This window comes from Microtus ochrogaster, chromosome 8 (assembly GCF_000317375.1).
Source record: "Microtus ochrogaster isolate Prairie Vole_2 chromosome 8, MicOch1.0, whole genome shotgun sequence".
NCBI classification, from domain to species: domain Eukaryota; kingdom Metazoa; phylum Chordata; class Mammalia; order Rodentia; family Cricetidae; genus Microtus; species Microtus ochrogaster.
Window position 1 is genome coordinate 11,461,350 of NC_022015.1, and position 12,939 is coordinate 11,474,288.

General features: G+C 44.0%; 1 protein-coding gene across 1 annotated transcript in view; it reads left to right on the plus strand.

The window, feature by feature from the left end:
* Positions 1 to 4,297: 4,297 nt before the first annotated feature.
* Positions 4,298 to 12,939, plus strand: part of LOC101999146 (acyl-coenzyme A synthetase ACSM1, mitochondrial-like) — a 33,984-nt gene continuing 25,342 nt past the window's right edge. Inside the window, exons 1-2 of the mRNA XM_005351084.1 lie at positions 4,298 to 4,448; positions 9,394 to 9,599. Of these exons, the coding sequence (XP_005351141.1) occupies positions 9,408 to 9,599 (192 nt within the window). The 5' untranslated portion in view covers positions 4,298 to 4,448; positions 9,394 to 9,407. The remainder of the gene's footprint in view (positions 4,449 to 9,393; positions 9,600 to 12,939) is intronic.

Below are 12,939 nucleotides of genomic sequence, written 5' to 3' on the forward strand. Positions count from 1 at the left end.
ACATGTTGACAATAGAAATCAAGACAGAGGGTTTGCCAAGGGCTGTGTGTTCCTTTAGTTGGAGCTATTTCCAGGATGAATGTGTGATAGTGAACATAGTGGCAAACAGCTAAGAGTTACATCCAGATAAAACTAGATTCAAATGCTCCATCGTTTCCTGTCTGTATTGAGCTTAGCCATTTGACTGGAGTTCCTAATGTCAACATTCACATTAGCAAAATGGTGCTGATGATAGTAACTTCCATATAGTCTTTTATGATGTAACTTGATGCAATGTAAAAGGAGTGGAAGCAAGCTAAGCCCATATTATTTAGTCACTGTGGTGGTTTGAATGAGAGTTGCCCTCCTAGATTCATATATTTGAATGCTTGGTCCCCAGTTGGTAGAGTTAGAATTGCTTAGGAAGGATTAGGAGGTGTGGCCTTGCTAGAAGAGGTGTGGCACTGTAGGTGGGCTTGGAGGTTTCAAAAGCCCATTCATTCCAGGCCCAATCTTTCCCCGCCCACTCTCTGCCTCTTTCTTGTGTGTAAGTTATAAGCTCTTGGCTACTTCTCCAGCACCATGCCTGTCTGCCTGCTGCCACACTCACCACCATGGTGGCCATAGACTCTACTTCTATCTCAAACCATGACCCCCAAATTAAATGCTTTCCTTTATAAGTTGATTCAGACTTGGTGTCTTAAATAAATAAGACAGACAATGAAAAAAAAACCACATATCATAAGGCTTTACTATATGTTTAAATGATCTGTGTTTCCAATTCCTTTGAGCGAGAGGATAGTCATTAGTAATGAGGCTGGGAACGCAGCTCAGTAGTAAAGTACTCACTTGCCCAGCATGTACAAGACCTTGGGTTCAGTCTCCAGCACTGAAAAGACAGACAGAGTGAAAGAGAGGGGAGATGGAGGAAGGAAAGAAGGAAGGAAGAAAAGAAAGGAGAAAAAATGTTAAAAAAAAAAAAAGAAAAAACATGCAGAGCCCTCAAGATGACGTAGTAGGTGAGGCTGCTTGTCGTGCAAGCTTGATTACCTGGAATTCAAGACCTGCTGCCACACATCCATCATTCCAATACTCTTAAGGCAAGATGGAAGACAAAGACAAGACTTGCCTGGCAGCTTGAAGGCTGGGTATCCTGAAATACACGGGCTAGCAGAAAAACAAGCAAGTCTGCCTCAATACAATAGAAAACAAAAAAAGAACTGACTTCTGATGTCTTCTGACATGCACACCACCTTATTCACACACACACACACATACACACAGAGAGAGAGAGAGAGAGACGAGAGAGAGAGAGAGACAGAGAGAGAGAGAGAGAGAGACAGAGAGAGAGAGAGAGGATAAATTTTAAAATTTAAGTAATGAAAATATTGAAGTTTGTAGGTCTCTAATAGCAAAGGTATTGATGTGAATAATAGTCGTTAAACTTTATGTCAACTCTCTGGTGTGTTGCATGAATACACCTAAATTTAAAAAAAGGAACAGATTGTTTCTGCCCTCTCTCTATTCCTTTCTCTGAATAATTAACAATAACAGCACTCTTAACACCTATTAGATGCTCCAAGTAGTGTACATATAACTTTTAATTATCACAACAATCATATGGAATCAATTCTGTTGCTCTCATCTCCAGATGAGGAAATAGGAGCAGTTGTATAGTAAGTTGTATATAGAACACTGACCTCAGCTGTGCGCATCTAGTCTGAAGTCTCTGCAAAGAGCTCCATTTATTTGAAAAGCTCTTGCTGTGAGGAAATGTGTTGTAATTTTAAAAAGTGGTGTGCGAGAAAAAGACACGGTGTGGCAGAACTCACCTGAAGGGGTTTTTACTAGGAAAAAGGGAATGGAAAGGGGGGCGGGGCAAGAGGAGCCCCGCCCCTCTGGAGACAGGTGCAGAAGAAGAGAGGAGGAGAGAGGAAAAAGCAGAAAGACAGGCAGAGAAGGGGGGGGGGACAGGTAGAGAGAGAAAGAGATGGGAGATGGGCAGGGCTCTTTTAATCGGGAACGTAGCGAATGTGCACAGGAGGTGATTTTAGCGGCTGCAGCTGAGGACAAATCCTGTCAGGACCTCAAGGGCAGACCAGTACAGACGCCTGACTAACAAAGTGTCTTCCAAAGCTTATTCCACATCAAATCTGAGGTGAATGAGAAAGCCACTGATTCCTTATTATGAGCACAACAAAGACCAACCTACAGGAAGATTTTGTATTATTCCAGAGACAGTTTGTCCCAGACCTGGTTGATAAGATTGACCAGGGAACGGAAAGACAATGAAAGTTCTTTCCATCCAACCAATGCCCGGCTCCTCAGGAGAAGAACAGCCTCAGTTCTTCATAAATATTCCTCAGGTGAAAAACTAAAATCAGAAATGGAGGCACAGCAGACACCGCAGAAGCAGAAAATTATTGAGAGACTTGAGCTGGAAAAATTAGCTTAGATAAAATGACATTCAATCCTGTCCTGCCTTGTATCATGCCCCCTGTGTCTCTAGGAATGTTCTGGAACAGCTTCAACTTCTGTGTGTTTGTGTATAAATCAAGAACTGCTGTGAGTATCATTGCAGAGGTCAAAGCCTGAGACTCTTGTTCTCTTCTGCCTGTCTATCACAAGGCACGGAAACCTCTGGAGAGCAATAACCTTGCATGGCATATCCAACACCAGGTCTGTACCTAAAAGATGCTCAGGAAGTGTCTGTCATGAGTGAATCCGTGATTCCTCATTGGGTTAAGGAGTTAGTGTGTAGAAAGGGAGAAGTCTAGGATGGAGATTCCACAAGGTCATCTAGAAAGGATGACCGATGGAGTCTCTGCCACTTCAGGCTGTCGTGTCTCTGTGCAGCCTCCAGCAGAGTTGAATCACAAGATAGGGCAGATTTAGTAAGTATCCCCTAATGTGCCCAAGACAGGGAGTGGTTTGTGTTCACTGCAGAGTTCACTGTCTAGAACTTCCGTTCAGTAGCGTTAGGCTCAGAGCAGTCAGGGCTGAGGTAGAAGAGGGGTATACATGGAGTCTTCAGAGATGAGCTTTCTCTACTGCAGACTCACTTGTCATGGAGGCAGAGGGATAGGAACTGTCACAATGCCACTAAGCTGCTAACTGGTGAAAGTTAGACTCATTCAGACTGCCTGGACCATGGCCATGTTTTAGTGTGGTCACTCAGCAGACACCTGCTGGGTCCAGAAAGTGTCTCTGGGGATCTGCTGCTGCCCCTCCCACTCCACTCTCAGTGACTTTTGCCCTTTGGTACTTTGGACATTTAATATGTAGCTTACTGAGGCAGCCGCCTCACTCCTCCCTTTTGTATCCTTCTCCCCCAATAGAAAACCTACCTTGTGCTAAAAATTCCACCATACGTCCATCATCCAGGAAGCATAAGGCTGCCGGGCTTGCCCTACACTCTGTCTTCTTTAGTGGTAACTTTAAGCCAGGGCGTTTTTATTACAGATTCAGCAGAGATTAGAGGAGTAAGGCTGCTGGGAAAGCCAGGGAGGTCCTCCACTGTCCAACAATCCCCTTCCAAGCAGGAGCAATGGAAAAAGACTATTACAGGCACTGTGATTGACCTCCTTCATTAAGCAATCAGTGCAATACCGATATCCATCCTGTGTCTAAATTCCTGAGTCAGTAGCTGCATATTGCTTTCAGTGATTCACAGACCTAACCTTGCTATAACCTCCACAACCTTATTTATAGGTGAGATGCCACAGTTCAGGATGTAATGGCTTCCCCTGGGTTTCTTCTTACGAGCGGCAGATCCAGGGTTTAAGCCCAAACCTTTGAAACTGCAAAGGACCCTGCCTTCTGCCCATATATAAAATTGTTTCTCATGAGTAGAATCCCAAATGAAACAGCCAACAGAATCTATCCCTGGGTGCTATGAGCCTCTCAAGAATTATCTCATCTAACACCAACCTGAAAACAAAATCCTTAGAACTTATCATTTTTGTTTTACAAATAAAGCAAGGAATGGAGCGAGGGGATCATCTACAAAGAGGTGGGTGTCACAGGCAGAACTAAGTCTCTATAGCTCGGAGCATGGGTCTTAGCTATGTAAGCCATGTGACCCTTCAGCTGTCGTATAGATAAAAATGAAGGGTGCAGACTGGGAAAGGGGAGAACTTTAGTTGCAGAAAACCTGCGAAGACTCCACCTTTCTTCTCCCGTCCCATCTCGAGTAGCCCACAAACACTGGGAAGGTTCTACAGAGTCCTTTCCCCTAGCTGGCTGCCCCTTCTGGAAGCCAGCACTGCTTTCTGCCCTCTCCACTGGACGTCTCCTCCCCTCACAGCATCATCCAATTCCTGGAGTTCTCTGCTCAACATTCTCCTCAATCGGGGGCCAAGTTCAGCTGCTGTGTTCCGAGTCCTGGCAAGGACTGCACACGGAGGGCAGACTCAGCAGGCCTCCTTGCCTGGGTAGACCTAGCCCGTTTGTCTCCTTCACAGTACCAGGTAAGACAAAGCCTCTCTCCTCTCTCTCTCTCTCTCTCTCTCTCTCTCTCTCTCTCTCTCTCTCTGTCTGTCTATCTGTATGCCTGTGTGCATTTACACATTCCACAAAAGCCTTAAACTTGAAAATGCAGTTTTAAATTCTGGGAACACCACCTACAAATTGTGTGGCATTGGTCAAATCACTTAACTTCTCTGACGTTTTCTTTCCTCGAGTACAATGGGCATGCTGGTGAGAGGAATTCCTGGAAACGTGTGTGAGCTGTGTTTAGCATGGCGGTTGGCTCATAGAAGAGGACTGGTGTGTTAGGGAATGAGAGGAGCAGAGAAGAGACAGGAGGAGTCACTGCAAGCAAACTATACTGTGCAGAGGCTGGTTCACTTTGCCTTTAACCTGGTAAATCAGGTGCCGAGCAAGTGTGTGGACCTAAATTTGATCTCCGGTACCCATATGACAGTCCAGGTAGGGTGCCCTACCGCATGTGCCTTACGTTCGTTAGTTGTTTTGACAACTGGACACAAGCTAGGAAGCAGGGAGGAACCTCGACTGAGGAGATACCACCATCAGATTGACCAGTAAGCAAGTCTGTGGTGGCATGCTTATGATTAATGATTGATGTAGGAGGACCCAACTCACTGTGAGTGGTGCCACCCCTGGGCATCTTGCCTGGTACTAAAAACCAGCTGAGAAAGCCATGGAGAACAAGCCAGCAAGCAGCATTCCTCCACGGTTCCCGCTCCTGTTTGTGTTCCTGCTCTGGCTTCCCTCAGTGATGAAGCATGATCAGGACCTGTAAGCTATTAAATGAATTGTTTCCCCTGCAAGCTGCTTTTGGTCACGGTGTTTATCACAGCAACAGAAAGCAAGCTGTCATCACTATAATGTGATCAGGAAATTAGAGACAGAAGGATCCCTGAGGCTTGCAACCAACCAGTCTAGCCAAATCAGCCAGCCTCAGGATCAGTGAGAGATGTCTCAAAAACTTAAAGTGGAGAGATACTGGGAAATCAATTGACATTGTCCTCTGACCTCCACATATGTGAGCGTGTGTGCATGTAAACAGAGAGAGAGAGAGAGAGACAGAGACAGAGACAGAGAGAGACAGAGACAGAGAGACAGAGAGAGGTTCATAATTGTTGGTAGTTAAAAGGTACCTCAACCTCAACATCTTTAAATTCAATACTGGCAAAGTGTTTATATCACTAATAATCATGAAAATCAGTGTGGTAGTTATCACCTTTGTTCCTCAAATTACAGCAACCGAAACCGCAGAACTAGTCGGTGGTAAAGCCAGAGCTAAAAGTCAAATACTGGCTCTGAGACTGAGTTCCCCTGTGACAGACACATTAAATGTGTCGGAATGTTAAGTAACATTTTGTGTCCAAAGGGTTGCTAATTCCAGGAAGGTCTCAAAATACTGAATGCATGAGTCTAGAATCCCGGGGATCCAGCCCCCCTCAAATCCACATGGCAAATTGCCTCCCAAATAGACTTTAAAACATTTCAAAACATTGGGCTTTAAAATCAATTTATCATGCCTTTAACGTTCATCCTCCAAGAGAGTCGACCTTCCTCCAGTTGACAGGATCTAAATCCACACGTGGAGCCCTGATAATAAGTATTTCATAAATGAAAAGGGAAATTGTTCTATGATTCAGACGTTCTATAGACAAAATAAAAATTTCTCTTCATAGTTTCCATTCCCCAGTTTTTCAAAACATGACAAGGGAAGAATCTAACATTACATTGACTATTTAGTGTTCATTAGCAGATACTGGGTGAATAGATAGATATTTATCTATATAGAGAATAACATTGATGTGATTCTTGCTGTCTTGGTATATAGCCATAGATAGTAATGTAGAGAGATGCAATTTTAGATATTGATACATGGTTACAGACATGGACACAGCTGTGAGAGAGATCTGTGCACCCCCAGGAGGACACACGGAAATACATAGATACGGGTGTCTCTTAAAACTGCAGCATGCGCTGTGCCGTGTGGTATATCTGTATATTTCCATGCAAAAGCTGTTCTGCGCCATCTGTTTCAGGCACCAGTCTCCACTTCTTCGCTCTAACCCTGTTGCAGAGGTCAAGATGATGTTAGTTTGGGTCAGGTTTAATGACTCCAATTTCCCTGGAAAGATAATTAGCAATCAGTAACTCCCACTTTTAGAGCACTGTGGAGGCTGGAAAACGCAGACCCGTTTCCACTGATGGTCAGAGAGTTTGGAGACTGATAAGCATAGCTGCACATCCCAACTCAGGATGCAACTGCTTGGTTCTTTTGAATTAAGATAAATCCCTGCCATCCTGACAGATGGTCAGGATATACAAACGTACTTCTCTTCCTTCTTTTGTAACTATGAGGTCACCTGGGGACAGGTGGTCTTGAAGATACCTGACCTAGAACACCTTTGCTACCTAGTCCACAGAATGCTAATGATTGAATGTCTCAGAGTGATAAAGCCCTTGACTGTGTGAGTTATCCTTTGTATTATGTTAATAAAGTCTTTTGTTACCTTCTACCCTGTTTGTTTCCGTTGGGTATAAAGGCTGTGGAAAAATAAACTCTGGAGGGATTTTAGGATTTAAATCACTGGAACGCCCTCCCAATACTTTCTATGGTTTGTGTTCTGTTATTTTTTTTAATGTGTCTTCATATTCTTTACTATATTTCTAAAATTTCCATGCCCCTACCTGGGTAAGAAGTATTTTTGTCGAGACTGGTACTCGACGGAGTACTTACCTATGCTGGGCCTTGCAGAATGTCAGCGGTCCCTCAATACCTTTGCTTAGGTCAATAGGTGCTGTTGGTCCATCTGTATTTGAGAGAGAGGTTAAGTAAATTGCTCCAGGTTACATAGATGGCAAATGGAGGGGCTGGAATTTGAACCTGTGCTGTTTGATTGCTAAAGGCTACCCTCTGGGCTACACACAGCTTTCCTTATCTAGGTAACTCCTGTGTTTGGCAACTCACATGACAAACATGAAGTCAGAACTGCAAACTAGTTGTGAGAGAGCTTTATTTATTCTCTATTTGAACAAGAAGGTTGCCATGGAAAATTAGAACAGACAGAGTGACTTGACATTTCTTTTTGTTTTCTCAAAGTTCTGAATAACGAACACCTAAGGTCAACACTGGAGACCTCTTTTCTTGACTTGTCGATGACTGTTTCCCTGTTCACACAGCACTGGCCTCCACCTTGTGTCTGAATGCTAATCTCCTTTTTCCTGTTTTCCGACACTGCCTCCCTGTGGATCCCTGGCGGGTCTCAAACTCACAGAAGTTATTAAAGCTGTGCACTACCGATGCCTGCTTCCTTCTCTTAAAAGGAGGTCAACCATAATGTATTCCAAAGACTGCATTTTAACTCAATTCCTGTTTTAAAGCACCTACTTCTAGTGACAGTCACACTGAGAAGAAATATTGGGGTTAGTACTCCCACAGATACTTCAGACGGGACACAGAAACAGCCCGTGATAAAGTGTTGCTATATTTCCTCGTTCTGGCTCACTCTTTTGTTTAAGTCAGTAGCCACTACTTGATTATTTTGACTATTTCTTTTGCAGTGCTAGAGACTGGACCAGGAACAGACCAGTGTTCTACTACTGATCTATGTGCCCAGCCCTTTTAACTGCTAAAGTGACTGAATGCCCTGCCTTTGGGGAAAACACTATTTAAGGAGGAGTCGAGGTCATGCAGACATCTATGTAGAAATATGGCTGCTGTAGAAAAGAATGGCCAATGGGAGCCTGTACCCAGCATCTGCCCCTGCAGCACACTCGTTTCCATGGTGGAACTAAAGGATGCTGCAGTTCCCAAGGAGCCAACCATTTTTGTTGTCATCAGTTACGACTACTCCATCCAATCCTTAACATCTAATCTCAACCTCCAATTACATGATCTTTCAAATACAGGATTTAGTTTTGGTTTTGGAGGGTTTTGTTGTTGTTGTTTATTTGTTTGTTTTGGTTCAGAGAGGGGATCTTACCGTATAGCACAGGCCATCCTAGGACTGGTTTTATCATCTAGGCTGTGCTTGAATTCATGATCTCACTGAAATGACAGTGGAGCTCATTGCCTATATTGACTCTGAGGCTGGGAACTGCTGCTCAGGACTCTGTCCCAGGGAGCATCTTGGAGCTGCACAGTATCAGCAGGAAGGAGCTGAGACACTAGCACTCTCTGCTCCGAGGATGGGTGTATGGCTATAGGAATCTGTACAGAAGCCCGCAAAGCCAGGGGAAGCTCATAATAGCAGAAGGACAGAGGGACAGGACTCTCGCTACCATCATCTCTATGTCCCTTGGCATGGGCTTCATTTATTTCACATGATAGATATCATAACCTCAGGAATTTTCCCCAACTTTTCACTCTATGGCTGTTCCAATAGGAAACAGTCTGAGCTAATTTTTGGTACCAAACACACTGACAGACAGTATATAGACACACATACACACACACAATTTTGAGAAATATTGTGATTGCTCTAGCTTGTGTTTAAAAATCACAGGGATGACTATTGAGATTCTGACCCAGCATCAGCTGTTGGGGATGGGGTTTAGATGATGATATGACAGTTTCCATGGAAACCACAAGATTGGGCTTGACAGGAAGAAAGTTCTCCAGAGTAAAGATAACTTGTCCCATGGGACAGGATTTGCAATTGGGAATACCACATCAAATCAGAGGGAGGTGCAAGGGAATTCCAGGAAAGTGTCCCAATCCCATGTAGCAGCTACAGCCATTCACCAGCATTTTGCACCCTGTGGTCCCTCAGCTGGGTAGAGAAATCCCCATCCGAAGCAAGAGGCAAGCCTAGCAACAGATAGTGACCACACATCAACACTACATGGAGAAGGCGCCTGCGGGGTGATGGGCATATAAACCATCTCTTCCCAAGGCAGACAGTCACTTGAAGGTTCTGTGTTTCACACCAGAGGACCACCTCGATATGCTGTGGCTGAAGAAGTTTCAGATCCCGAGAGGCATCTACAAGTTCTTCCACAGCTTCTCCTCAAGCCCGTCTCAGCAGCACAGTGTCTCCACATCAGGAGTGTGGCCTCAAAGATGGAATGACTATGATTCGCCGGAGGAATTTAACTTTGCGAGAGACGTGCTGGACTACTGGGCTCAAATGGAGGAGGTAAGGGGGCCATGGTGATGGAACATTGGAACAGGAGAGGCCTGGTGGCTTTGTCTTGCTCTAACTAGGTAAAGAGAGACAGAAGGGTGGAGAGCTTCTTCAAGGCAGCTGTATCATGGAAAAGGCTTACATCTGAGGACTTGATTCCTAGTCTGGGTATTTTTCTCACTTCTCTGAGCTTCAGTGGACTTGTTTGTTTTTCTGCGAAATTGGGGTAGATTTATTCTTAAAACTCGCTTGTACAGTAGGTAAAATCATTTGATGAATGTTTATTCTTCCATAACTATGATCTAGTGCAAAGTTCCAACAGGCAGGTTACCAATGGTCCGAATTCTCTGCTTCAGTTCATGGAAGAGTCGAACTGTTCAGCTTGTCACACTCGGGCTAGTCTGGGAGCCATGCCTAGAGAAGGGACAGGCTTTCAGAAATCACACAGGAGTATCTACCACATTTATCTAAATCATGTCACCTGTCATCCAATGAAGGTGACAAGTCTCCCTGAGACTACGATCTTACAAGCGGCTCTAGATTTTTCCAGAGGGGCAATCTGTGGCCCACAGAGGCATCACATATCTGTACAGAGAAAATCCCCCTTGGCCTGTCTTTTCCCAAGACACAGACGGCTAGAAAAGTAGGTGTGGGACAGGTGTGATGTGCTGAGCCGCCCAGCCCTAGCTGACCAGCCCTGCAACACCCGATCTTTGTACGGAGATGAAGCTGGGGAGTAGCTGTAAGTGTTAAGTTCCCCGGGAACATGACTCATGCGTCCTCTGCCATCTTCTCTCAGAACTTTCATGAGAGTACCAAGACTAACACAGCCCTCTGTCATGTAGAACATGTGTCTGTTCCATGTCAGCCAGTGTACACTTGATCTTCTGCGGTTTCCATTGTCCAGATGAGGAGACTGGGCACCTGAGAGTTTAAGTGACCCGCAGGAAACGCCTACCTACCTAACAAACAAGGGAACAAGATTTGGATCCAGGCAACTGATTCCACAATCTAACCTTTAGCCTAGTGTCGCTCTTTAAGAGGCCAGAGCACCTCTGCTTCAGAGATAAACAGGCCAAGACCGTAGGTCTAGTTAAGAATATTGAGAGCGTGTGATGGGTTGGGGAAGAAGGAAGTGGCGATAAGGAGACGATGGTATTAGCTTGTTCCGTGTTTTCTCCATAGAGTTCGGGTTAGTGAGCTTGTAAATCAGTTTATGTGATTAACAAACAAGCAAATCTTCCTGTAGGGAAGTCTAGGATGACTGGATGTCATAATATCATAGTCAGCCATTGCCATATCATCTGTATCTCCAACACCCCCAAGCCCATTTATAAGCACCCCTTCTCATGTTTATAAATGAATATTCATTTCCAATATCTTGGATCTGTCTGCTTCAGCCTTTCCAACTGTCACACTCATGGTTAGTAACTCAGACCCATTCACTGTTAGCCTGGAGTGACATTTGGTGTCTCACGCTTGGTAAGTACTCAGGAAACACTTGTGGGATGGGTTGACTTTGGGTCCTTCCTTGTTGGCGTTCCTGTGAAAGCTGCCACTTTCTGCACCACCTCTGATAAGCATCACTCGGAAACTGATCCCTGGTTAACTTGACAGCTCTGCCCACTGTTTACGCCACTTGCTTTTGAACGTATTTAACTTGTAAGGTATAAGATGGAGATATAATGTACCCCTGTGTAATAGTCTGGGATTTGGGCAGATTATTTATTAGAAAACAAAAATTGAGCTGTAAGCTAGACAGCTTACAGTGGATGCAGTTACTCACTAAGGCTGTCAAAGTATAAGCCTGATTGTTCTTGGAAATTAAAACATGTATTATCATCAAATCCGCAGGCACTTTATGTATACAGTTTCTACTGAGTCCTGAAACAGTCCCCAGATGTGTTCATGAGAGATCACATTCACATCAACTTGTTTCCATTCTGTCTTTTACACTCTTTACTTGATTGTTTATTCATAGAATTAAGATTTGAGGAGCACCCAACATGGGGATAAGACAGTAAAAGAGACAGACAATGCTCCATTTTTCCTGCCACTTTCTGTTTCTCTCTTCAATCTGTCCTTTGTTATTTTATGTGGAGTTTCTATGGCAACTTGTGTGGTTTTCTTTTTATTTCCTTTTGCATGTATTCTATAGTTACTTTCCTTGTTCTTACCATGAAGATTACATAGAACACTCCGTAGCATCAAGAGTCTATTTGTAACTTTCAACTGCTGAGCCTCAATCACATAAGAAAGAAACCCTACTCCTCCACAGACCTATCCTATTCAACTTCAACTTTATGATCCTGATGTCACAAATTCCACCTTTTTATAGTGTACCGACTTTAATGTGGGCTTTCCATTGTCTTCTAAATATAACTAAAGAATAAAAGTGCGAGAGCTGAGCAGGTAAGGCCTTGCTGCTGTCAGACCTGACAACCTGAGTTCAGTCCTCAGGGTCCAGCAAACAGAGCCTACCTGAACAAAGACAGTTACCAAGAAGCTGTGCTTGACTCTGTTATTGTCTGTCTAGAATCCTTTGGTTTGGTTTTTTTTTTTTTAAAGCTTTCTCAGGCTTCATGTGGAAATTCTTACCCCATGTCAGGTGCCATTCATAGATGGAAATTTCTGTCCTGCCTGGTCCTGCAGCTGTTTAGTCCCAGAGAAACACACCGAGGCTTATATTAATTATAAACTATTTGACCTATTAGTTCGGGCTTATTATTAACTAGCTCTTACAACTTAAATTAGCACATAATTCTTGTCTATGTTTAGCCACGTGCCTTGGTACCTTTCGCCAGTGAGGCGTTCTCATCTTGTTTCCTCTGCATCTGACTGGTGACTGCATCTCTGCCTTTCCTCTTCCCAGAATTCTCTTAGTCTGGTTGCCCAGCCTACACTTCCTGCCTAGCCAGCCAAACAGTATTTTATTAAACCAATATAAGTGGCAAATCTTTACAGTGTACAAAAGCATTATCCCACAGCAGTAGATCACTCCTGTGTTTCCAGCCTTTGCATTTGAATTACAATTCACAGGGGTCTCCTTGGGCTTGTCCTGGAGTTGCTAAGCTGCTTGTATTAGATGATGTATGCCTTTCCTCAAACCAGCAGTTTGGGGCCATCATTTCCTCAGATGAACTGAATGACTCTTCTGAGAGACTCCACAAATACGAATATGGGTCTGGAAACTGCAGGGTTGTTTTTTTTTTATTTGTGCTTCTTAGGTTCAACCATTTCAAATGACCTGCATTCATCTTCAGCCATTCTTTCTCCTACCTGTTTGGATCTCCTGATGAACCCCGAGCATATGACCATTCAACAACTATGCTTTTGGTCCTAGAATTTAATT